At 38.5% G+C, this 23,262-nt stretch overlaps 1 protein-coding gene and 1 long non-coding RNA gene across 8 annotated transcripts in view; one reads left to right on the top strand and one right to left on the bottom strand.

The window, feature by feature from the left end:
* Zdhhc8 (zinc finger DHHC-type containing 8) overlaps positions 1–17,898 on the top strand; it is a 23,013-nt gene extending 5,115 nt beyond the window's left edge. Inside the window, exons 2-10 of one of the 3 annotated variants that reach the window (XM_022810802.2) lie at positions 4,458–4,564; positions 4,981–5,107; positions 5,875–6,167; positions 6,513–6,610; positions 12,156–12,319; positions 12,658–12,891; positions 13,903–14,116; positions 14,318–14,621; positions 15,004–17,898. In XM_022810802.2, the coding sequence (XP_022666537.1) occupies positions 4,458–4,564; positions 4,981–5,107; positions 5,875–6,167; positions 6,513–6,610; positions 12,156–12,319; positions 12,658–12,891; positions 13,903–14,116; positions 14,318–14,621; positions 15,004–15,059 (1,597 nt within the window). In that variant the 3' untranslated portion in view covers positions 15,060–17,898. Of the gene's footprint in view, positions 1–4,457; positions 4,565–4,980; positions 5,108–5,874; positions 6,168–6,512; positions 6,611–12,155; positions 12,320–12,654; positions 12,892–13,902; positions 14,117–14,317; positions 14,622–15,003 lie in introns of all 3 variants that reach the window. The other 2 variants (XM_086973741.1, XM_086973740.1) reach the window with 2 other exon arrangements.
* On the bottom strand, positions 12,491–23,140 carry LOC147754738 (uncharacterized). Of its 5 annotated transcripts, none has more exons than XR_015316185.1 (4): positions 22,520–23,140; positions 22,109–22,321; positions 18,978–21,205; positions 12,491–17,281 (listed from the first exon to the last, which is right to left on the bottom strand). It is a non-coding gene; the product is annotated as an uncharacterized LOC147754738 (long non-coding RNA). The 5 variants fall into 5 exon arrangements; XR_015316184.1 differs by having other exon boundaries at positions 22,562–23,140; XR_015316181.1 differs by lacking the exon at positions 22,520–23,140 and having other exon boundaries at positions 22,109–22,505.
* Between the last annotated feature and the right edge of the window lie 122 nt (positions 23,141–23,262).

Below are 23,262 nucleotides of genomic sequence, written 5' to 3'. Positions count from 1 at the left end.
GCTGGGAAGTGTCCGTCCTTGGCAAGCAACAGCGAAATCTAAATGGTAGCAATGAACGAATCGTTGGGAATATGGTCGAAGCCACGGAAGAGCTCCATAAACGCCTGACTGATTTAAAATCCCCACTAGTGTAATTCAACGAAAGGAAACCCAAGCGACGGTCGGAGAACTATAGGCGATTCCCGAAAAAATAGAAATAACTACCAGACCAACTTCTAAAAGGGCGTATATGTATCAGCACGTAATGACCAGCGCTTGGTTCGGTTTGAGGACCGGTGCAAGGGAGATAAGAGATTTAAAGTGGAACTGTGTGTACGCGTTCCTTCTGTCTAGAAAAACTTCTCAGTTTTTCAACCATTACAGAAGGGCTAACAAGGCGTTCAGAGGGTTCGCGACTGTCAAGCGGTCTTTGCTACATAAGATGGGTATGTATTTAAGTTTAATGTGTTCTTGGGAAGCTTTCCGAGAACGGCAAGGTCAGCACCTTTTGCTCTTTTTCTTGTCGCAACGAGAATAAGGTGATCCGGATAGTGCGAGACTATATAGACTATCTGGCGTTTGCTAGTCGAATTGTCCGCGAACTGTGCTAACTCCGCACTTTGTGGGGACTATCAGGTTCAACGACGGGAATGCAGCTCGCAAAATTGTTAGCCTACGAACTCGGATGTCTACAAACTTTGATGCTAACCTCGCGGCGCATCAATTTGTAAGTCATTCATGGGCGCCAGGGCACATACCAGAGGAGATCACGAAGAGGCCTACACAGCGCTAAAGTGTATTGGCCGTGACATGAGGGCATTTCGCCGAATAAGTGTAGTCAAATTATAATAAATACATTATTATAATAATATATCGATATAATGTATAAAGTAAGTAAATACTCAAGTTTTTAAGTAAATAGGTATTATTGTTAAATATACTAATCAGATAATTCTTCATATGTGCTTATCTGATTGTGATCTGCTGTGCAGAGCCAACTTTATACGGAGCATAGAAGCTCCATGAGTGATGATGCTAAGTTAAGAAACATCTGCAAGGATGTGTTGGTCCTATTGATTAAAGATGTTATGGGAGGGAAATTGGCCAGTAGAAAAATGTTATTGAAAAACACTGATTAAAGAGTAAATTTGAACCAAACCAGAACGAATAATGAACGAAAAACAGAAATAGGAAAAGCCGATCTCACTTGTAGTAACTAAATTACGTCGAATGTCGGATTGGCAAGAACTGAACCACGTTGAATATGGCAGCGTGGTTAACAACGTGAGGGGTGTACTGATGCTCCTATAATTATTTTCCATGAATCATCAAGACGTTATAATCAGACGTTATAATCGTTGCATTTAAGAAGAATTTTTGCATGGTTTAGTTCAGAAACGGACTGTGGTTCTAGTAATGATTTGGACTCCCAAATGACTAACGGTTTCAAAAAATATATCTTATTATTAAAATAATACCTCATATATATCATATTTGGCTGGCTTGGATATAATTTGAGTTATAAGAAGTATTTCTCGAAACTATAACTATAGTATCAAAAATTGTCAGAAAAGGTGGTAATGTTACCTTCACTAAAATTCTAAAAACCAGTTACAAAACATAAAAAAAACATCTTAAATAATTACTGTTATCGCCGCCTGTTAGATTTAACATTATTCTGTTGCTAAAAGTGTTTATGTGCAAAATTAGCTATCAATACTGAAGTCATTTGTGTAAAACTGTTTGGTCTGACTGAAATATACTTATAAGTTGTCCGAACTATTTGTTCGCCCGTCCTGACTGGATTTAGTTGAGCAACTTCAATTTAGTATGAATTTGTTATGCGTAGTACATACATATGAAATATCAATGTTTGCTACCGGAATCTTTCGTCAAGATACTCGAAAATTTCCAAATTACATAAAGGTATACAATAGCAAGGCTCTCAGTGAAGAGCTAGCGGAACTGCCTGCTCTGTTCTTACGCGTGCCTTCTCTCTCTCGGCAGCCGATATTATGACTGTTCGTATTTATTTTCAATATCGAAGTTAGTCAAACTCGTTGGGAACGAAAATGGGCATAACGGTAGTGAAGAACGCAGCGGCTGATTTGCAGAATGCGATAAGGAAGTGATCATGTATTGGAGAATGGGGAAGACGGGGAAAAGCGGTAAAGAGAGAAGTGAAACTAGCCTAAAGCCACGGCAGATTTTTGTACACAACCCCATCCTCGACAAGTAGCCACATTTAAAGCTGCCTGTTATTTTGCGCAAACCACGCGACGTATGTCTTTGGTAGTAGCAGCATGTCAAAATACGGTGCTACCGCAAAATCGTTCGAACCTAAAGCGCGGAGCACAAGCAGTAGTAAGCGAAGCTGCAACGTCTGTTTGGAGTTCGGTTGGGGGACCGTTATTGCTACCAAGATTAACAGGACAGCTTGTACTCCAGCTTGCGAGTATGCATATCTACCGGATGGCGTTGCATATAGTGAGAAGTTCTGTTCACCCGTCGATGATGGATTGGTTGCTGATGTGGTGAAGTAGAGAATCGGCAATTAAAACTCGTTACTTACTTCAAGCCAACCTTACAATGAGCGCTTATCTCTTCACATGTTTTCTGCCGTGAATGTGACAGAAACCCAAGGGTGCTGGCCAAAGGCATACCACCGCAATCTAGTGGATTGTGTGTTAAGCTGTGCAAGACACACGGCAACGTATCGGTGGTAACTACGGGCGCAAGCAGTAAGACAGAGTTAAGCAATCCGCCTGAGTACAAACACACACCCTCATTCACATGTAACGACTATTTAGATAGAACGAGAAAAATGTATTAAGTGTTTAGTTGGTGTTGAGTTTATGAATGGAAAAATTTATATGAAGGAAAGAAATAATTTAGCTTGCATAGTATTTGAGCGCTCTTGCTATTACCAAAAATATTGAGGGCTTAAGTTACAAATTTTTTTTTAATTTACTCCTCTTCATCGCACCACTGAGTTCCCCGCGAGTCTGAATTCTGTTACTAGCAAATGGATCAAAGAAATAATTTATTTACTGTAATCATTACTGGGGGGGACAATAAGCAATTCTGTTTAATGAGCTTAGCTTCAGTTGGCTGCCTAGCACACACTGCATTTTAGACAGCTAAAGGTAGAGCGAACCATTCCTAAAGAAGTTCCTATAACAAACACCTATAAGTGTCAAATACCCACTGTATTTTAGAACTCTGATTTGATTGTTTTCGGTTGAGAGGTGCATATTACTGTACATAGCTAGCTTAGGCATTAGGCGTCAGAACACACTTTAGTCAACCTATGCGGAATTATACCCATATTCGTTCAGTTATGGCGTTTGCTAGCATTACCGCCATATACAGAAAAAAATCTTTCGAAAATCCCAAAAATTATGTGGAGCATATATTCGAAGATTCTATTTTTATTTTAAATATGTCAAAGTTTTGGGAGGGCTATAAAGACATTAAATTTACCAGTTCTTAGTTTTGCATCTTAATGTAGCTATTTGGTGTTGCGTTAACAGTATCGGCTTTCAGGAAGATTTATAGTGCTTTTTAATAGATTATTTCCTGTAGTTTTATTCAATTTTTTTCAAACCTGCTTTCCTCGCAAATCTAGCACTGGTAAAAGCTCTGCCGTAAATATGTACAGGTGAACTTTCGTATTAGATCTATTTACGTACACAGTTAATGTGATCCTGTATACGACTATATCTGCTCACAACGTGTATCAAGGGTCAAGGCGTAAGTCAAAAACTTCGAGGTTAACGGAAAATAGTTCCAGCTCCTGTTTGACACAAAATTGCATCGTGGCTATGATTAGGTCACTTTTGCTAATTGATTTCTGTTGGCGCTGCCCGCTTAGCCCCGGGATATACCATTTAAACAAACAGCACGGTCTGCTTATGACAATTTAACTAGTGGTTTGTGGACACTGCTAATAAACAGTGGAACTACTATACATTACTCATTCACCAGCAATGATCGAGGTAGTTGTGAGACAGACAACGTTGCTATCAAGTTAGAGATTAGACCAGAATAATTCCATCTCTGAAGACGTTATTTGCGAAACAAGCTTGCCGTGCTCTACGTCGAGTTCCCAGTATCGACAATGTAACAGAGCACTATATAGTACTGTTAATAGAAGAAAAGAGAATCGCCGATGGAAAAATCATTGACTGATTCTAAGTGTGAAATAATGAGACATAGCGTCAAGCTAACTTAGAGTCTGCCACTGACACATGTTGTGGCAATTTCTATTTATTTGCCTTGGAAAATGTATAAGCGTTCTCGCGTACGATTTTATCCGAGCATTCAATTCAAGTCCGGGGCTAATTTGCGCTCAGTTCTAGTAAGGTGTGACCTTTAAAAGTTTGATAACTACGGTAAAAAATCGTACTATTATTAAACATTTCAGAGAGCCACGAATAAGGCTGGTTTTCTGTGGTTATCTTGTGTTTCTTTTTCAGGTGTGCATCTCTTGCTAGTGAGTATCACGAAAGTGTGTATGTCGTCCAAGGCATAATCACATTTTTTGTCGTCATCAACTTCGCGCTAGCTACATTCACCAATCCAGGTAAATTGCACTGTTTCAAAACATTAAAATAACAGAAAAATGTGGTAATAATACATTTTTTAGACATTTTCTTTTTAAGCGAGCGATTGAGCGAAAGAAGCTTACTTCGGTATGTCTTAGCTTTCAAGTTGTTCTCTTGTTTAGAGGTTTCAACTAAAAGCTAAGTTACACACCATACATCCGATTGTCTTCCATCCTCCATCGTTGCTGAGGAAGAGCTGAGAAAAATAAGTCCAGTGCACTCCATAACTATGCCTAAGCCATCTCTTTCCATATGCATTCGGCACAATAGGGATTTATTTGGGTAATATATATATATGTTTAAGGGAATGTTTAAGATTGACGATACGCGTCGAAATATTAGATTAACGAGCAATGGTCCTTGCAAAACGATGTATTTTGGCTGGCTATTCCAGGTGTCATTCCGAAAGAGAAATTTGTAACAAATGACAATGACGACTTTCGGTGCCCGCTTTACAAGAACACCCAAATCAATGGCGTTTCAGTTCGACTCAAGTGGTGCACAACATGTCAATTCTACCGGTAAATAATTTAGCATATGTGTATATTATGAGCATTCATAATATTCTAATTATGATGTTGCTACATGATAGTAGATGTTTGTTCTATTTGACATAGCGCCTAGTGTGTTCACCGTTTGTGGGGCTAAACAAGAATATGACCACAAATTTGTTGAGATCATTTAGGTATAACTCAGTCCTAGATACATACGCCCTTATCCGACTAAACCAATAGTAGATTCACTGTAACTGAGCGCGATGCAAATTGCATTATTCTAACTAAAGTAATTACATTTGTACCAAAACTGGTGAATTTTGAGTGTTCTGATGCGGTTGATGATTCACAATGCGAACGACATGTTATACGCTACCTTTATGACAGCTTACCATATTACCATAAAGTTATGCCTCAATAACAGCTAATGGTCAAGTTAAATAACACGAAAATTATCTGTACAGAAGTGATTCAGTGACAAGGCTATGTTTGACAAACGCAGCGAGGCTGTTAAACCACCATTGCCATATATAAATGCCATACCAACAATAGTGAGGGCCTTTTCGTCTGATAGTTTCAAAATGTGTAGAAATATACTCCAGTAATAGTAAAAGTAAGAGCAATAGAAACGGTTGCTTTTATCCTGTTGACTTTTTTGTAAGCTTCATGCCCGTTCTATTTACAATGCCCGTTAAGGCCAAAAGTAGTAGTAGCAGTAAACGATTTTATTCTGATTTTTCGTCAACGTCATCCTCAACTCGTTTTTACGTGCTTGTCTGTGTGATACCTTCAAGGCCACCTCGAGTGTCGCACTGTTCTGTATGTAACGCCTGCGTCGAGACATTCGACCACCATTGTCCTTGGGTGAATAACTGTATCGGGAGGCGGAACTACCGTTTTTTCTTCCTGTTTCTGGTGTTCCTGTCGCTACACATGCTTACCATCTTTTGCTGGTGTGTCATTTATGTACTTCGACATGCGAACCCCACCGGAGTAAGTAATGGAACCGATAGTGTTACAACTGGACCCGAACACGTGCAGAATGGAGCATCAGGGCTAACCTCCCTAGAGGGATGCTTTACGCTTGGTACGTACGTGAATGCCACAAAGGGAGTTTGTGCCTCTTTACTCAATAGCCTCCTGTAAACAGACGCCAGATGATCGACGCATGGCACTACGCATTCGCCATTCTCATATTTAAGGAGGAGCGCCATGCAATAGTAATTCTCCTCTTCTGTAAGGCTAGATTAAAGATCGACCACATGGAGAGAGAAAACTTACGAGACAGACCTTGTGCTTCTTTCTGTTCTATAAAGTACAGCCTTAATTACGTCGTGTCAATACTTTATCTATTGTTTAATAAAACACAATATATTACATATTGGTTCAATCTAAATTTCTTTGTTTATTCGGTTTTTACCCCTCCTTGCAGGAATACTGGTTTTGTGCGTCATACTGTTCCTGCCAATTTTGGGTCTAACGGGATTTCACATGGTGCTCATTGCTAGAGGGCGGACAACTAATGAACAGGTATCTAATCACATTTAATTAATGTCAACGTATTTTTATTCCTACCTATCTATATACTATTCAAACTCTGTGCCTCTGTGCGTGTACGTATCTTGCTCTTTCGATTTAAATCGACTTCTTATGATAAGCGAACGAAATTCATCATCGGGCTGATTGCAACGCAATAATTATTGCTACTCGATTGACTGGATTAGGAAAATAAAATTAGTATAACAGGAAAGCTGCGAACAAATGAGAAACTAGTTGCTAGAGAATCTGAAACAAAATACAATGGAATATGTGTAAACGTATAGGTCTGCCATAACCTAAACTACATGTTTCATTAGATGTGGCACAGGTCAAATCTTTCTTTCCCTATTAGTACCTGTCCGAATCCGAAGTTTATTTTTCGAATTGCTTTTTGGGATTTTTTTTGATTGAGATATCTTACACACATTTGTGGGAAGTTTAGCGGCTAATAGAAATTACATTTTAGAGATTTTTTTTAAAATAAAATCTCATAGAATGAGAGTCAAATATTTATATGGTCAAATATCTACATTGAGGGTATCTTTTGGCCCCGATCGATAGATCTCGACGAGCTGAATGATAGTGTAATGCATGCCTAAAATTGATATTTCAGCGTTTAAATTGCGATAGACCGGATATGGTATCTCTTTACCGGATGTGGCAATGAGATGGAAATTTGTTCCAAGGGAATTTTGAAAGGTTTATAAGTTAATTTCTAACACATATCAATTTTAAAGTTGACTGATTGAGCGGTTTATATAGTCAATATTTTGCTAACACAATTTTTCAAAATTTAATGAAAACACCAAGATACTTTCCCTATGCAAAATACCGTTTTGTGGGCGCCATTTTTTGCGGTAGTCGATAGATCTCAACGAAGTGAGTGAAAATGTGAAACCTCCTTTTATATTTGAAACAGAATATTTCTGCATAAAGCAGGCCAGACGCGGAATGTGGTAATTGTTACTTTTATGTGACACTGGGATGAACATTTATTACATAGAGGAGGCTGTAGAAGAGGTTTTTTGGTGCCAACTGGAACCTTTCGATATGTTAAATCGAAATAAAATTAATTTTCCTACGCTTAATTCTTTGTTTTTAGGTCGTGCAATGCGACAAAGAATGTTTTCATGTAAAAGGCGTTTTTTTAACCCTGAACGATGTGTAAAGTGCAGCACATTTTCTTATATCTAAAATAAATATTTTCAAATGAACGGCGAACTCTTTTCGCCGTATAGGTTTATCTATGTAATATTAGTGTGAAAATGTGCCTTAAGCTGTTTTCCAATAGTTCTTTATGCGAATTTTTACTAACTGTCAATCGAAAATGTAAAATGGCAAATCTGGAGTTTATTTTCGTAAAAAAATCCATACTTTATTCTCAGAAAAAGATGCCAAGGTGTCGAAAAGTATACGTAAGTATTAATTATAAAATGTGTAAAATAAGATTTAAAAAATCCTCAAACTTTAATGATGTGTGAGCCAGTACGTGAATCGAAATATACCATATCATTATGTAATGTTTTTATCTCCGTTTAATTTATTCAAAGATTCATTATAAAAGAAAATATCTTTAACCTTTGGTAGCGTCCTGGCAACAGAATCGATACACCAAAACAACATATTAATTAAAGGGTGGTGCGTTTATATTGAGAATTTCTCTTACGTTTCGTTTCTAATATATATCGTGTATAACAGTAGATTGTGTGGGATGTTATTCATGACGATGATCTCTGTTCAATATATTTACTGCCCACCGCAATCATGGACTCAATTATGGATCTAAACCGCCTACTAACGATTTTCAAAATATTCTTTCTTCAATTCGCAGATAAGTTTCTAATAGTAAACAGGCGTCATCTTACGCTCAAATCCACGCAAAGATTGTCGTTTAAATGCGCTATTTACAGAAAATTCCGACAAAATTGAATTTCGGGCTGACAGTAGGCCAGAACCATCAAAAACGCAGGGACTCAAGGCGACCAAAGAATTTAGAAAGTGCGAAGGCTTGATACATTATGTGTAGGCATTTCTTACATGATACATTACGATATTTACCATTTTTTTTAAATGTTTAAGCCTTCGTGACCCAGAATCAATAAATCAGTCGCAATGTGTATTAAAGGTGGGCCGGATGCTGCCTCGATTCGTCCCGTTCACGTGCCTCCTGTAAACCGCGTCAATCAACCAACGCTAGAAAACGCGTAATTGCGTTGCAGAAATGTATCAAAAGGCAACATATTGTGGACGAAATAAATTTAGAATCGCCTCAGCTTTTTGGAAAATATTTCAGAACAGACTGTGGTATTACATGACCACAGAGGGGTACCGAATTAAATAAGGCAGGGCGTTTGCAACGAAATAGTTGTCGCGTGTACTATAATCTGAGACAGACCGGGTACGACATCAATTAATCAAATGAGCTAAATCAACGACAAAACAAGCACAAGGCAAAATTCACCAGGTCTGTTTGTTTTTCGGACACAAATCGGTCTGATGAAGCTGATTTTCATCGGGACCTATGCTGTTTCTCCCCAAGAAGAACTTAAAATGGAGCTGATCGGATTAATTTTTTTTTCTCTAGAAGGTGAAGTTTTCCAGATTTCATATAATCTCAACCCGGACAAACTGACATTTTTCGGGAATTTGCTCCATAACTGTTGAAAATTTCTGTTTAATTCGTCCGAGTTTTCAAACGTTTCTAGAGCGTAGTTTTTCTGTGAAGAAGATACGTGACGCCAAATAAGTTACAAAATAGTCCGTTAATTCTGAATCATGTTGGTATATACGGTTGACATTCTCTGATTGGATGAGTACTTTCCTTGGGACTTTTTCCATGTTGCCGAATGTCAGTTGGCAAACTGACCCAATCTAGCAATTGATTGAGAGTTTCTGAAAGGACTATTTTGGAAAGCTATTTGTTATATTCTACAAAATCGAGTTACCATGGAATTTAAAGAGAAATGTCTTGCGATTTAGTGGTAAAATGGTGAATTATTGGTAATATATGACCTCTCAATATATGGTTTATGCTTCTCAGTTGAGAGTATACCGCTTATATGGTGGCAGGATTAATTGAAAAGCGGAAATGGAGTATATGTAACAGGGTATCGAGATCACAAAGATGTTCCAATGGTAAAGCTGAAATAAATGGAGCAGGCTATGGGGGAAATAGGATCTCAGACTGGCGCCTCGTGCGCGGTTACAGCTTAACGGTACGTGTAAAAGCCGAATAATTATAAAATAGGTTTTTAGACTTATATGAGCAATTTCGAAGGCGCTTAGTTTAATTGAAACAGCAGGATACTTGCAACACTGATTGCAACAAAGTAATAAGATTATATGCATATTCATTCCAGCAATGTGACCAGTCATTACTGGAACAGGATAATGGAATGCCCGTACTAGAGAACAGGGTCACCCACGTAAAGTTGAAAATGAAGTAAATGAGAGAAATATTATTAATATGATCGAATAGTTGCAATGGAATAACCGAATTAATACGATAAAGTGTCAGAAGAACCGAATGCGTGAACTGACACTTTTACATACAAAAGTGTCAGTTTGCAATCGAACAATAGTTAAGTTGAGTGTAATACGTATCAAGTATTGCAGCAGGCCGATGAGGTAACATCAGGCTGGCAACAGAACTATTGGAACATTCTAATGGAAAAAATACATGGAGTAAGGTTATATTGTTAATGGATTTACGGGTTTTGGGAGGTAGAATTGCTGCAACGAGATAACACAGTCGCTCTGTAGCATCCGAGGAAAATTAGAACCGAACAGTATAAGTCTGTAATCGACCTATACTGTGCGTTGTGTTAGGTGTAACGCAAATGAGATTTGCTCTCCTGAAAGGGGCATCGGCTTAAATGGGACAGCCTAATTGAAATGGAATAACTGTTGGTGAAGTGTACGCTATGCTGGGTCTAATATCAACGAATCAGACTAGTTAAATGAAACCTGGGGTACGTCTAGTATACTGCTATAAATCGAGAGTGATGTCTTTGTCCGAAAGGAAAGTTTGATGCTAATTTAATTAATTATCGAAATATTGGATGAAATCTGAACTATGGTGGCACATGTAGTTCACACCATTTAATTAGATGAGTACTCTTGTTCGAAGATAATTTTCTCCTTTCGTAATACCAGTTAGGTCAATTTGCGAAACGGTTGATGAAATATTGTTAATCTCCGCATGTGCCTCAAACTGTTCAATGGGATAAACACTTTTTAAATTTGAACTAGTTGATCTTTTTTTGGAGATTCGCTCGACAGTTTCCAACAATTACTGAAAGGTTTACATTGAAAAATGGTTTTCTCTAGTTATAAAGAAAAGCGCAACGTGCAATTTTAAGGTATTTAAATTTTTACTTTTTTTTTTTTTTATAAAAGATCATTCTTGCAGAGACGGGTCGAAGATGAGATACGCCACAGTGAGTATTGCAATAGCGGTTTAGTCAGGACATCTGGGTTACTGTAGCAATCATATATCAATAATTGAGCTCACACACTGCGTATGCGTCGTTCGTCGAAAGCCCAGTTATCCACTTCGATCTATTCACTACAGAGTTCAATGCAAGCGTATACCAGTTCTTTTTGTGCTTTTCACAACGACTCAAGCGCCAGAAAGTAGCATTGCTAGCAACATTTTGAGGTATCTTACATTCTTGCGATCTATGAATCCATTTGTAATGATTCTCGAGACTGTAAACACTCAATTAGTTATATCGGTGTAAAAGCTAGGGAACGAATTAACTGAAACGACGAAATTCAATAAATGCTACAGAACGACGTTTTACCGGCAGAGCGCAAAATCACTATGACGGGTTGGACGTTTGCGGTTAGGTAAAGTTTCAATCTAATGCCGCGTGCATGTCTTGCATACGTAAGAATAGCTTTTGAGTTTATATAATGTATGTGAAAATTGAGCTCAGTTCTTATGAGTTCTAAGAATATAAACTTTATAGTAAAAGGACTAATGAAAATGAGAGCCCAATCCAATTGGAACAGAAGAAGTAAAAAGGTCAGTAGAATAATAAGTAGATTGACTGAATACAGGAATTAAAACCCCTATTACAGGATAACGAATTGGGGCTGAAAGATCTCAGGTTCATTGCTACTGGATAACTGTAAAGATATAATTAAAGATACAATGACCTATGATTAATATTAGACTAAGTGTAATGCGGGTCAAAGTCGTTCATCTCTAAAGCGGTTAATGGAATAACTACGCAAGGATAAAGGGTTTGGTAAAGCAAGATAAGCGCAACTAAATACCTATTCGTGTATACGAGAACAATAATTTACGGTAGATGAGTTTAACCAGCCTACGGTGAAGCAGGTATGGGGTGGGCTATATGTGTATATGAATGAGGATTGCTGAAAACTTTTATCCGATATAGGTTCTACCGATGAGAGACGGGGTGTAACAAATGTTATTCTTCTAAATTTCATAAATTCGTTAACTATGATTAAAGTGTCTGTGTGCACACTTCACGCTGGTTTCATCAACTTGGCGAACGTTTCCTAGGTAACTGGTAAGTTTCGTGGGGGCTTCAATCCGTTCAGCCAGGGCTGTGCCCGAAATGTGTGTCACACTCTTTGCGGACCCGTGTATCCAAGCTATAGGAAGGCAAGTAAAACGCGTGTTCGGAATATCGATGAACTCAGAGTTGTCTACACAGACAATAAAAGGTACGCCTAGCCCTTGCTTGGTTTATATTGTATATATATTACGTCAGGTAAATAGCAAACATTTAACAGGAAGATCTTAATAGCAATAATGAATTACTATCTATATAGATATGATCATTTTTGCTTCTACATAATCTATATAATCCTTATATAAAAGGGCTGTAGGAAAAGTTGACAGGTTCAAATGAAAGCTTTATAACTTAACACAAATGCTATTTATTATATTCGTCATATATATATATGTAATATAAAGAGGTATTTATTATGTTCGTCAAGTGTGTTTTATATATATATACTAATCCAAAGCTATTATACTTATTTGTCGGATGTGCCAGTAGAGAGGTTCGGTGGACTGGAGCCGGTGCAGTCGTTGCTTCCGGAGCTAGTGTAGGCCAAAGGGAGGCTGTTTCATCTGGCATCGCTTTGCAGGCGAGCTCAAATCAGACAAACACCAGTCAAGGGCAGGCTCCCGCTAGGAAACACACTTGCATCATTGAAGCAAATACGGCTCCACTTGGTGCGAGGCCAACGGGGGGTGTTCGAGTTCTGCCAGCAACCGCACAGCCTCCGAAGTGAGCTTCGTATGCAATATATTGAATGATTCTAGTGGCAATAACTCGAATTTTTTCTATATGAACTCAAGCTTTTTACACTGAAATCAGACCTTTTATTCAATACTATATTACTTACGTCACAAATTTTTTCAATGACATAGCCGACACCAAACAAGTTCTGAACAGTAAAATTTCCAACTTGAATCACTTTGCATAAAACTTCGGCTTATGACCATTACTGAAATTAAATTTTACTCAAAGCTGGAGAACGTCTTTTCATACACGAAATAAAAATTTAAAAGTTTATAGATTTTCAAACGGTAGGCTCGAAATGCGTCCTTGAAAAATCAACTTAAGCTCCTTTCGTCAGAAGGAACTGCAGTGCACGCTGCTGTTTCAGACACTGAAATTTCGAGTTTTTCTAAACTCAGCAAAAAAAACCAACTCAAATCTAGTAAGGCCTTAAAGTTATGGAAAATTAGTAGGCGCTATCATTTAGGTCAAATTTAGACAAAACGATTTAGACCCCTTAATGGAGAAGCGCCTGTGTGTATGTATATCCATAACTTTTATACATGTTATGCTTTATACATTGTACGTTTATGAATAGTTGCCGTGTGAATAACTTAATAATATATATATATATATATATATATTACTTGCACAAAAGGCTATTATGTATGCCAAAACTATTTTCACCTTCAACTCGACAAATCGTTCCGATAGATCAAACTGCCTTTAACGCTGCATGACATCGGAAGTAAAGAATTGCTTACCCATGCAGAGTCCTAAACCTAATACCATAATATATCTTTCTCCAATTTTACTTTTTACATAAGTTATTTGGGTTTTGTAGCTTACATAAAGGTCTAAATTAATACTGGGATTAAGAAACGTTTTAGATACGGCAAGTAGCACGTCCCTTTTACCTTAGCATTTGCTGCATTCACTAATTCATTGGTGCTATTTCTATTACTAATTTATTATGTATTGTTTGGTTTCTTATTATTGCACCATTCGAATAAATAGAATGTTGTCTTTAAGCGGTGGCACTGAAGGCGGGACTTCACTGGTGAGTTCTCCACGGACCACTAGTCCACCGCTAGCGAATCATGGTCAGCTGACATACGCGTCAGGTAATGGAAGTACGTCTCCACCGAGCACTCAGTCTGTGAACGTGAACAACAACACATCAAATAATAACAATGGGACTAATTCGCTAACTGGTTCGCTCAGCAGAAAGGTAATTATTCTACTGAATTAGAAACATTCCGACGTGTGATCTGTCTGTACGCAATTTGAGCAGTAGACGAACTAGCAGATACGAAGCTTCATACTGACGCCGTACTTGTTAGGCTCTTGTATTTGTTCTTTATACAATAAATAAACGATCATTTTCTATTCGCACTGAGCGACAAAAAAATGTTTGGTTCATTGATCACAGGGGGGAAACGGTATTGGTACTACGACCAATGAGTCCGATTTGTTGGTAACGACAATCGGAATGGATCGGGGTCGAGGACAGCTAACCGGCACCGAGATCGGAACCGGTATGGCAATCAATCGTACAACGTTGGTCAACTGGACAACAGGTGAAAACAACAACCGCGCAGGTCAGACTTCACAGCAACAACAAGGAACAACGACCGTATCAACGCCTTCTCCAAACAGCAATAGCGTCCACCACCAGCTGCAACAACAACAACAACAGCAGCAGCAAACGACGAAACAGCAGCTCATGACGCCTGGTACGTAGCAGGCGTGCTCTTCGACTGGCACTTATAGAAATACAGGGGGAGGGTGAAGCATAGGAAAAACCGTCCGCTCTCAGCAACATCTAAATTTGAGCTCAGTATACATGCTACAATAAGCTCGGATACCAATGACCAATAGGTCCCCAAATGAAACTGCCTTATAAAAGCCCCTCTTAAGATATCTACCCTTGTTTTTTGCCAAGTAACAGTACTATTTCCTTCCACCACATAGCTAACTCCAAACGACTTAAAAAACCTGGGGTTGAACTTTTTGAATGTCAATTGTTTATCTATACTTTGGATCTGTATCCGCGGGGCAACTTACGTACGTTTCTTCCTTTGTTTTGTTTTGTCGATACTTCTAATTTCATTGCAGGCTCCCGACGCCCAATTCTTTCTGACGGCTCAAGCAATTATGAGATATCTGTATAGACATGTCAACCTTATTGTAATTAGTAGTGTAATATGCTAATGCTGTTGCAACTGGCATCATGGAAGTGATTTCCAAGTAATGAGTGATGCACGGCGCGGTGATGGCGATGGACTTTCTGCCATAATCAAAAAGTCTACGGGGGAAACAAATTATTTCTCATCAACAACTTGCTCCAACAAATCTACAGCCCAGTCAACCAACAGTTGCCATCTAAACGTGAAGCCGGATAACTATATTAGGGTTTCCCTAATGGATCACGCAAATATAATGCACCAGAGGCTTATACACAGTCTCTTCAGTGGCCTTTTCAGGAACTGAATTGAATTTAGGAGGCATTTCCGCACTAGGCGCATATATACGTAGAATCAGTGGTCTGTTATAATAGAAATAGCAAGATGTCAAATAGGACATATTGTAAAAGGGGGTGCAGGTGAGCATCAACAACAAACAACAAATGTAGGTAGAAACGAAAGCAGGTTTTGAATCGATTTCTGTCATGTGGGTGTGAATACCGAGGGAGATCATGCGTAAGCTGCATGAAAGAGTCAATTGCGGCGCCTAGTCCAAGCTACTCGTCAATGTATGTATAATGTACAAAATAGCGCAGTTATAGCCATCGTCGTCTTGTATCCCCCGACCTGCTTTTGTCGTCAGTACGTTGTCGAACATTGTATGTGTGTATGTTAATACTGAGCTGAGTCTTACTGAGAGTCAGCAGCAGACTTGCAACGAGCGGAGTGCATGTTCCTCTTTTCTGTCTGTACTCAACCTTCAGCAGAGCAGGTAGATCACCGCTGCAGGCAACTCAACTTCTCAGGGTGCCTGGTCTTTTCCTTTTTGTTTACTGATTTACACCACCGTTAGTAGTCACCGTCACCAACAACATCTTCGTCATTTTAAAACAGCTTCTGCAAAACGTATGTGCCGTATATATATATATATACACGGCATAGTGTGAAAAAAAGCCTCTGAACGGTTGGAGGGCTATATTTGCCAAAGTAGCAGAGGATGTACAAATTATGGCAGTAAAAGACAGATTTAACTGTGCAACGAATGCATAGTAGAAGAACCCTAATGTCATTTCTCTGGTTTCTGTCATACTATATTGAAATATCGTAACGTTAATATATGTCTAAAATGCAATAGTTACAACAATGACTACTGTGCTAGTTTTGATGGTTTTATTGAATAATATCAGAATTCCCTGCAGTATATCTAGACATAGTACAGGGTACCTTTGTTACGAAAATGTCGCGCAGTAAAATTCACTCTTTTCCGCAATAATTTGTACATTCCCTGCTATGTTAACAAATAGAAATACTCTTTTTTCGGGATTACCTAATATACATTTACAGACTGGCGTAGTGTAAATAAATTAACTGATGATGCGATGTGCGTTAATACATGGTTTAAGAATAGTATTTGTAAAGCAGTAGGTAGCTTTTCTTTCAACAATTAATTTCACTATTATTGCGAAAACTGAGCTAACCAGGGGCAATTCCCCATAGGATATTAAGGCATACGCGTATATGAGCCACTTTGTAAAGTATCTGCTTGCATTCTTGTGTGAACACAATTTGCGAAGATATTCTTCCTTTGTTTCATGATACAATTGCTATTCGTTTCCCTACTGCGCAAACCCTCTAGTTGAACTTTCTGCCGAAATCTTAGCAGGTTACAATCCATCAGAAAGACTCAAGTACCCAAGCTTACACATTCTATTCTATTTGCATGTGAGAGTACAAATGCGTTCTCTCACTTTTTTTTGCTTTTGAGTTCCGAATCTATATGAAATGACGCTATTGTTAACTTATACACAGCATCTACCTAATAGCTCAAACTGATCGACGCATCTGTGTATAATCTTTGACCATCTGTGCGGAAAAGTATGGCGTGCAGTGGTCATTTTTATAACTTCCTCGTCCTCAATAATGTACGATAAATTAGTCGGTGTATAGCACATATCCCGTGCTTAAATTACAAGATCTGCTTGTTATACGAATTCATTTGCTCGAAAGGATGTATTTATTTATAGCTCGTTACATGACAATGACATAATGCTGATGTGTTTATATGACGACTTCTTTCTTACCTTCTTGCCAAGTGATTAAACTATCACCGGTATCCGATTAACAACACTGACACGTTCCGCTGCATGACTTACAAAAGGATGTTTTGCGGCAACGAGTTGAACAGAATCAGAAAACACGATACGACGAAGCTGAGAAGAGGGAATGTCAAAAATTAGACTAAACTTATACTCACACTGTTTATACTGTTTAATGAAAATTTAAAGCTCGATTAGCAATGGGCAATATGGTGAACATTAAGCAATACTTTAGAGCATGTTAGAGGCGCAAAGCTTTACAATGGTAATAATAATAATGACGTTGACATCCTTTGTGTATCAGCCGGTCGTTGGAAGAGTAGCTAAATCTATGAAATCATTTGACAAAATCCATGTTGAGGATAACGAGCGTGACCAGAAGGAAAACACGTCGATGTGTGTCAGTAGAAGAAAACTTCCGCCAGAAAAGAACCGACCCCGGCAGTAAAATCAACATAATGAATTTTTACAGTGTATTAACATTACTATTGTAACAAACGACGTATTTGTACTGAATGTGGCAGGAAACAGATGACGAACCCATGTTTATAGCGACGATGAACCCCCATTTTTGGCCCTAATGGTGAGAAAGAAGCTGTACTACTGCAAACCCTTACTTACTTTTTTCCAATGTTGATCATGATAGTGAGGATTACCATTTTGTTATTACTATTATTACTGTGTCATCAAGTAGGAATTATATAATTAAACGATAATAAATGTCAAAAATACACAGTGTTGATCATTGCCAAAATTCCTAACATTGTACTACAGTCATCAAACTAATTTCCTATGCAAGGTATCAAACTTGAACGTAGGCTGTTTTGGGAAAACAGGTACAACCTGTAGAAAAGCGTTTGTTCCTTGTTCAAACTGTGGTAAAATTTGTATAACAACACGTCTTTGTTTATGGGACTTTCTCTTCTAATTTAACTGGCTGATTATTCATTTTGAAAAGGCACGCCGAATAACGAGTGCGCGTTTTATATCTGCGTTGACGGCAACTGCATCTCTCCTTATTTTTGGGGCCAGTTTAAAGAGATCGAGCAGCTAAAAAAGTGCTCACGAAATTTGATGACTAATCAGGCAAATAGCTCAAGTTTACCAAAGTTTAAGCTTCTTCTTTAGCTGGCTCCTGTATTGTCGGGCTGCTGAATAAATACTCACTCGATGCCGAAAACGTTGCGGTGCGTAAGACTCCTGTTGACATTTTACTCAGGGATAGAAGAAACACGTACATTGTACATGCGTATTTGGCGTAACATAAACTTGAAGCAAGAATCCAGCGTCGTAGGTTAAATATAAGACATTCTCGTCATCGGAGCTAAATACGCTGTGCATCGAATGAACATATATTTTTTATAATGCAGTGACAATATGAATGTGAAAATTGCATGGTACCTTGTTGTCACTCAGCAGAAAAAAGCAAATAACAGATTTGTACAGTAATTGTCTAATGTGTATGTGCGTGCTATTGTAGTCGGAATCGGCGCTAGTCACGTAAATAGCATTAATTACAAAAATCGAAATACGAATGTTATTGTCTATTATACCTAAGGTCGGTTTTCTCGGTAGTACGTATGATCCACTCTTTTTATGTACGTTGTGACGCGTATTAATTCCGTGCGTGTAATTTTAATCAAGTGCAAGTGAGTCTTATTCAGAAACACTTCTACTAACAAATCTTTAGTAACATATCGAAACAATAAAACATGAAAATCTGTAATTAACTGAAAAAACAAGCAACTATTCGAAATTAGGCATGAACATTACAGTAACATTACAGTGAAAATAAGGAAAGCAAACGCACTACTGAATGGCAGCGTTACAATTCCATAATTACACGCTATTTGGGGAGCCAATAGTAGTGCTCCCTTGTTGCCGAATGTTGACAATTTGTTGATAACCAAAACTCCGTCATCACCAGATACCACGAAATCGCCTCTTGAACGAAGTCTCATGTGAATTATACGATAAAATATGCCTGAAACTACACATAAAATTATCCTTCAACGGCAAAAAAAGCGGTGTGATTAACATTAGTCGCATACATCTTGCAGTATACGGCGACATACAGAGGCGCTTAAGGCAAATAGCAGTACGCACAAAATGATGAAGTAACCGTTATGATCGGCCGCATAAGGCAGTCTCATTAGCGAATCGTGGTAAAGTTCTGATTAAAATTTTCGACCGTTGTCGAAGTGATGAGAGTGTGTTGGGTGGGTCTTGTGGCTGATTAAAGGCATGCCGTCGTTGTCATCACTCAACCTATACTATACTGGCCCTGTTTATAAGTCTTCGCTGATGTGGAGTCATCCGTCTCTAACAGAAATAAGGAACGCGAGTCAACTTTGAAGCAGATAAATGTCAATCTACGTATATAGCTAGGTTGCATTATGTAGTAAGAATAACGATGTTCACTATGATGCACAGGAAAACTATCAAAAGGAATCTCTATCACAAAAGGTGGACATGATTGAAGCTCACAAAGATTACGAGGGCATTCACACACACGGGACGATGTGCAAATCTATAATAGTGTTGATTTTGCTTTTTCGATGTCTCTGGATGAATGCAGTTATCCGCAAGTTGTTACAGCCATCACGTGTATTGTAATATTATACATTTGTAAAATTAACAGCCACTACATGTATTAATTTTCTGATCACAGCTTAATTTATGTAGTGCAAACTAATCTACGATCCAATAAGGGCCCTAGGCGAACCTATTCACAATATATTTTGCCTTTATTATTAATGGGTTACAGGAGTGAACATCGAATCGCTTTACTCTCTGTCAGTTATTCAGAAGGGCCACCAGTAATGACTCGTTTTATTATTTACGTACGAGAAGGTCGAGGATCTTTATTATCCCAACATATCTATCAGTCATTATTCAAATTGTTCTATTACATAGTAGATATTTGTTTTATAATATATTTGTTTTGCCCATCTATATTATACAGGTGTATTATCCCATCAATGCATCGTAGTGAAGAGATACTGATCCATGTGATCGGTGAATTGGCGATAATCGAACATTATGTAGGATCGTCCCATTTACAATCGCATCTAGCTCCACAGTTGTAATGCTACTCATTGGCACAATTTGTATATATCGAGTTGGTATAGGGAGATTTACATAGATGCTTGTATCATAGTAATAATGGGAAAGAGAGATACAGAAGGCAATCGTGATTTATCCCTTCAAACATTAATACATCTGTGAATATAAACAAAAAGAGTTTATATATATATATATAGTATAGACTTATTATGATCTTATATATCAATTCTGAGGTGAATGGTAGTCGATCGTAAAATAGATATTAGACCAAAGGGGTGTGAATAATCGGTAACGAAGTGAGTGACTGAGTGTACAATAGCAATAAGGAACGCTTTGCGCTTGAATAGCCCATACGTACGGATATATACGCAGCACGTAGAGTCATGAATATACCACATCAAGGCAAAATACGATCTATGTACCATATATATATATGCTACCAGTGCTAGGACAACATACTATTTGCCTGGCCGCGAGCTTCTTTAGGAATGACTATATTTGTTCGTATGTCTGTGTGACAGACACCATTATTATTACACACCTCTCTCTGGCTATATGCTTCATATATAGAAGCACGTATATAAACGTAGTAATATAACTAGGAACACCGTCAAATAGTATAACAACTACTGCTAAGAAAATCAGTTATAACGTTAGTTGTTGTAGATATATTATGCAAAGCCATAACGTTCCTTTCCTGTTGCTGGTTGTTCCTTTAGAACGATTTTCGTGTATAAACCAGCAATAACAGTTAGATTTAAATAATTATGAGTAATTGCAACTAATGAAAAGATACGGACGATAGTCACATGAAACATAATTATTAAAATGATGGAAATGGTGTAAAGGGAAAGTGAATATGAAGTGTTACGATGAGTCGTTCCCCTTGCGTTACCATGATGACCGCTAACACTGTTTATAGTTCATCATTTGATGACTGAGCAGTACGGCGATGTGATGATGAGATGATAACTGAAAAGAACTGCTCAGTAGCAAATAGGAATGATATATACACTAACCTCTTCCAATTTTCGTGTACTAATAACGAGCAGCACTGCTGAACTCTGATCGAGCAAAGACTGTCAATAAAAGGAAGAAAGATGAGATCGACGGAAAAAGTAAAGTCAGCACAAAACTAAGCTGACGCTGGTAAAGAGTTTTACACGAAATGCTTACCATAGGCCACATGCTGAAAAAAAAATATGTATGGAGATAAACAACACAATGTGGAGCGAACAAGAAATAGACTGCTGCGTAGTGGACTGAACAGTATAATACTAAATATATTTGTGCCATAAAACAATTCTAAACGGTATCATTCTTTTAGACTTTAATCCTCTAACAAATGTGATACTAAAAAACGTCTATACAGTTCTGTGTTGTAAATGTAATTGATTAGGTTTGGTTCGTTTATTATAGCCACTAATATTGTGTTGTTTCGATGGCAATAGCTAGGACACGACTGTAGCCATAATCGGAGTTGAGATGTTCTCACCCCTTCCTCTAGTTCTGGATTATCTCTAAAGCAGAGAGTTACTCTAGTCCTCGTACAACTCATAGGACAATCTTTGAATGAGCAGCCCATCTGCCGAGGTCACTGCCAGTGTTTATGCCTGGATTCAAACCTGGTCCACTACGTGTCCTTTAGGTTAAGAGGCAATCAGGTTATCCTCACCGTTACCATGTTAACACAAAATGTATAATATTCTTACTGCATAGATTTTCATAAAATATGTTTTCGAACAAAAGTGCGGGTTTTTGTGTGCCGTTTGTTGGCATCGACCCTAAGTCGAGGACAAACGTATGTTAACGTTGACGTTAGCGACGTCACGCGCACAAAAACCTATCTGCTGTCGGTCGTGTCTGTCTACTTGCCTGTCATTCGTCCCGCTGATACGAATAATTTTATTTTTTCTTCAGTTTATCACTAACATTCTCAGTCGTCCTCTTTATATAGACAAATTCTGGAATCGTCTCTTTTTTTAGGTATAGCATCACCGACTTGCTTTACCAGGAGTCACTGAAGCACGAAACTGCTACTGTTGCTGCTGCTGCGATTCCGTCTGCTCGCGCTATCTCGTCGGACGGCTTCGCAGTCGATCATAAGACCAAAGTAACCGAACAGAGGACGAAAATAATGAACAACTCTTTTTAAAAGGTGTTAAATAATACTGTTTTCTATACGATGAGTAACTATCAACTTATAGATATAAACATATAGATATATGTTTTCGATCTGAACTGTGACAGCAGACGCTGCGTGTCCACTATTATTATTAGCCTCACTCTTCCGCTATGGGCGCCAAAATAACGATATTGATCCCGTACTCGCTCCTAAATAATAAAGCTGCTGCGCTACTGCTGATAGTAGGGGCAAACTATCAGCAGCGGACAATCAATCACAGTAACAAACTCCGGCATAAATAGCAAACGTCGGTTGTGTCTGCGACAGCGATACGCATTATGACCGTTCCATTCTACGCTGCTTTTTTTAGTCTATTGTCTTTGCTCCTCAGCAATGGCCTCCATTGGAACGGAGATGTTTAATGAGCCGCCACTCAGCTCAATCGAGTCGTAGCAAGTTGCCCCGCGCTTCCACAGCGCGTATACATAGGGCTAATGGCTCTGTTTCTGAGTCCAGCTGCAAGTCAAGATACGCCCACGGAAATCGCTTATCCTTAGGATACAGCGGGCAGTAGCGGGCGGCGCTGAGAGCGCAGCAATAGCTATTGACTACAGTGAACAAACGCTTGTCTTCAATGAGTGGATAAGTCAACGCTCCTTTCGACTTGGCGATGGTAGTGACAGTCGCAGTGGGACCATTCTGATGTAACAGTCCGTTCCGTTTTTATACAGATAGTGCCAATATTTACACATCGCCCTACGAAGTGACAGCAAACAGCGGCCCCTGGGCAGCTGTTGTGTCGATTCTCAAAGCAGGCGACCGCCGTATGTCCGTCCAACCGCCCGTTCGCCCGACCGGTGTGTTGTTGTTGTTTGTGCTACTGCCAGTCTGGCTATGGCAACCA

This window comes from Varroa destructor, unplaced genomic scaffold (assembly GCF_002443255.2).
Source record: "Varroa destructor unplaced genomic scaffold, Vdes_3.0 BEIS01000006.1, whole genome shotgun sequence".
NCBI lineage: Eukaryota > Metazoa > Arthropoda > Arachnida > Mesostigmata > Varroidae > Varroa > Varroa destructor.
Note: the sequence above shows the minus strand (reverse complement) of the source record. Positions and strands in the feature narration are given on the sequence as shown.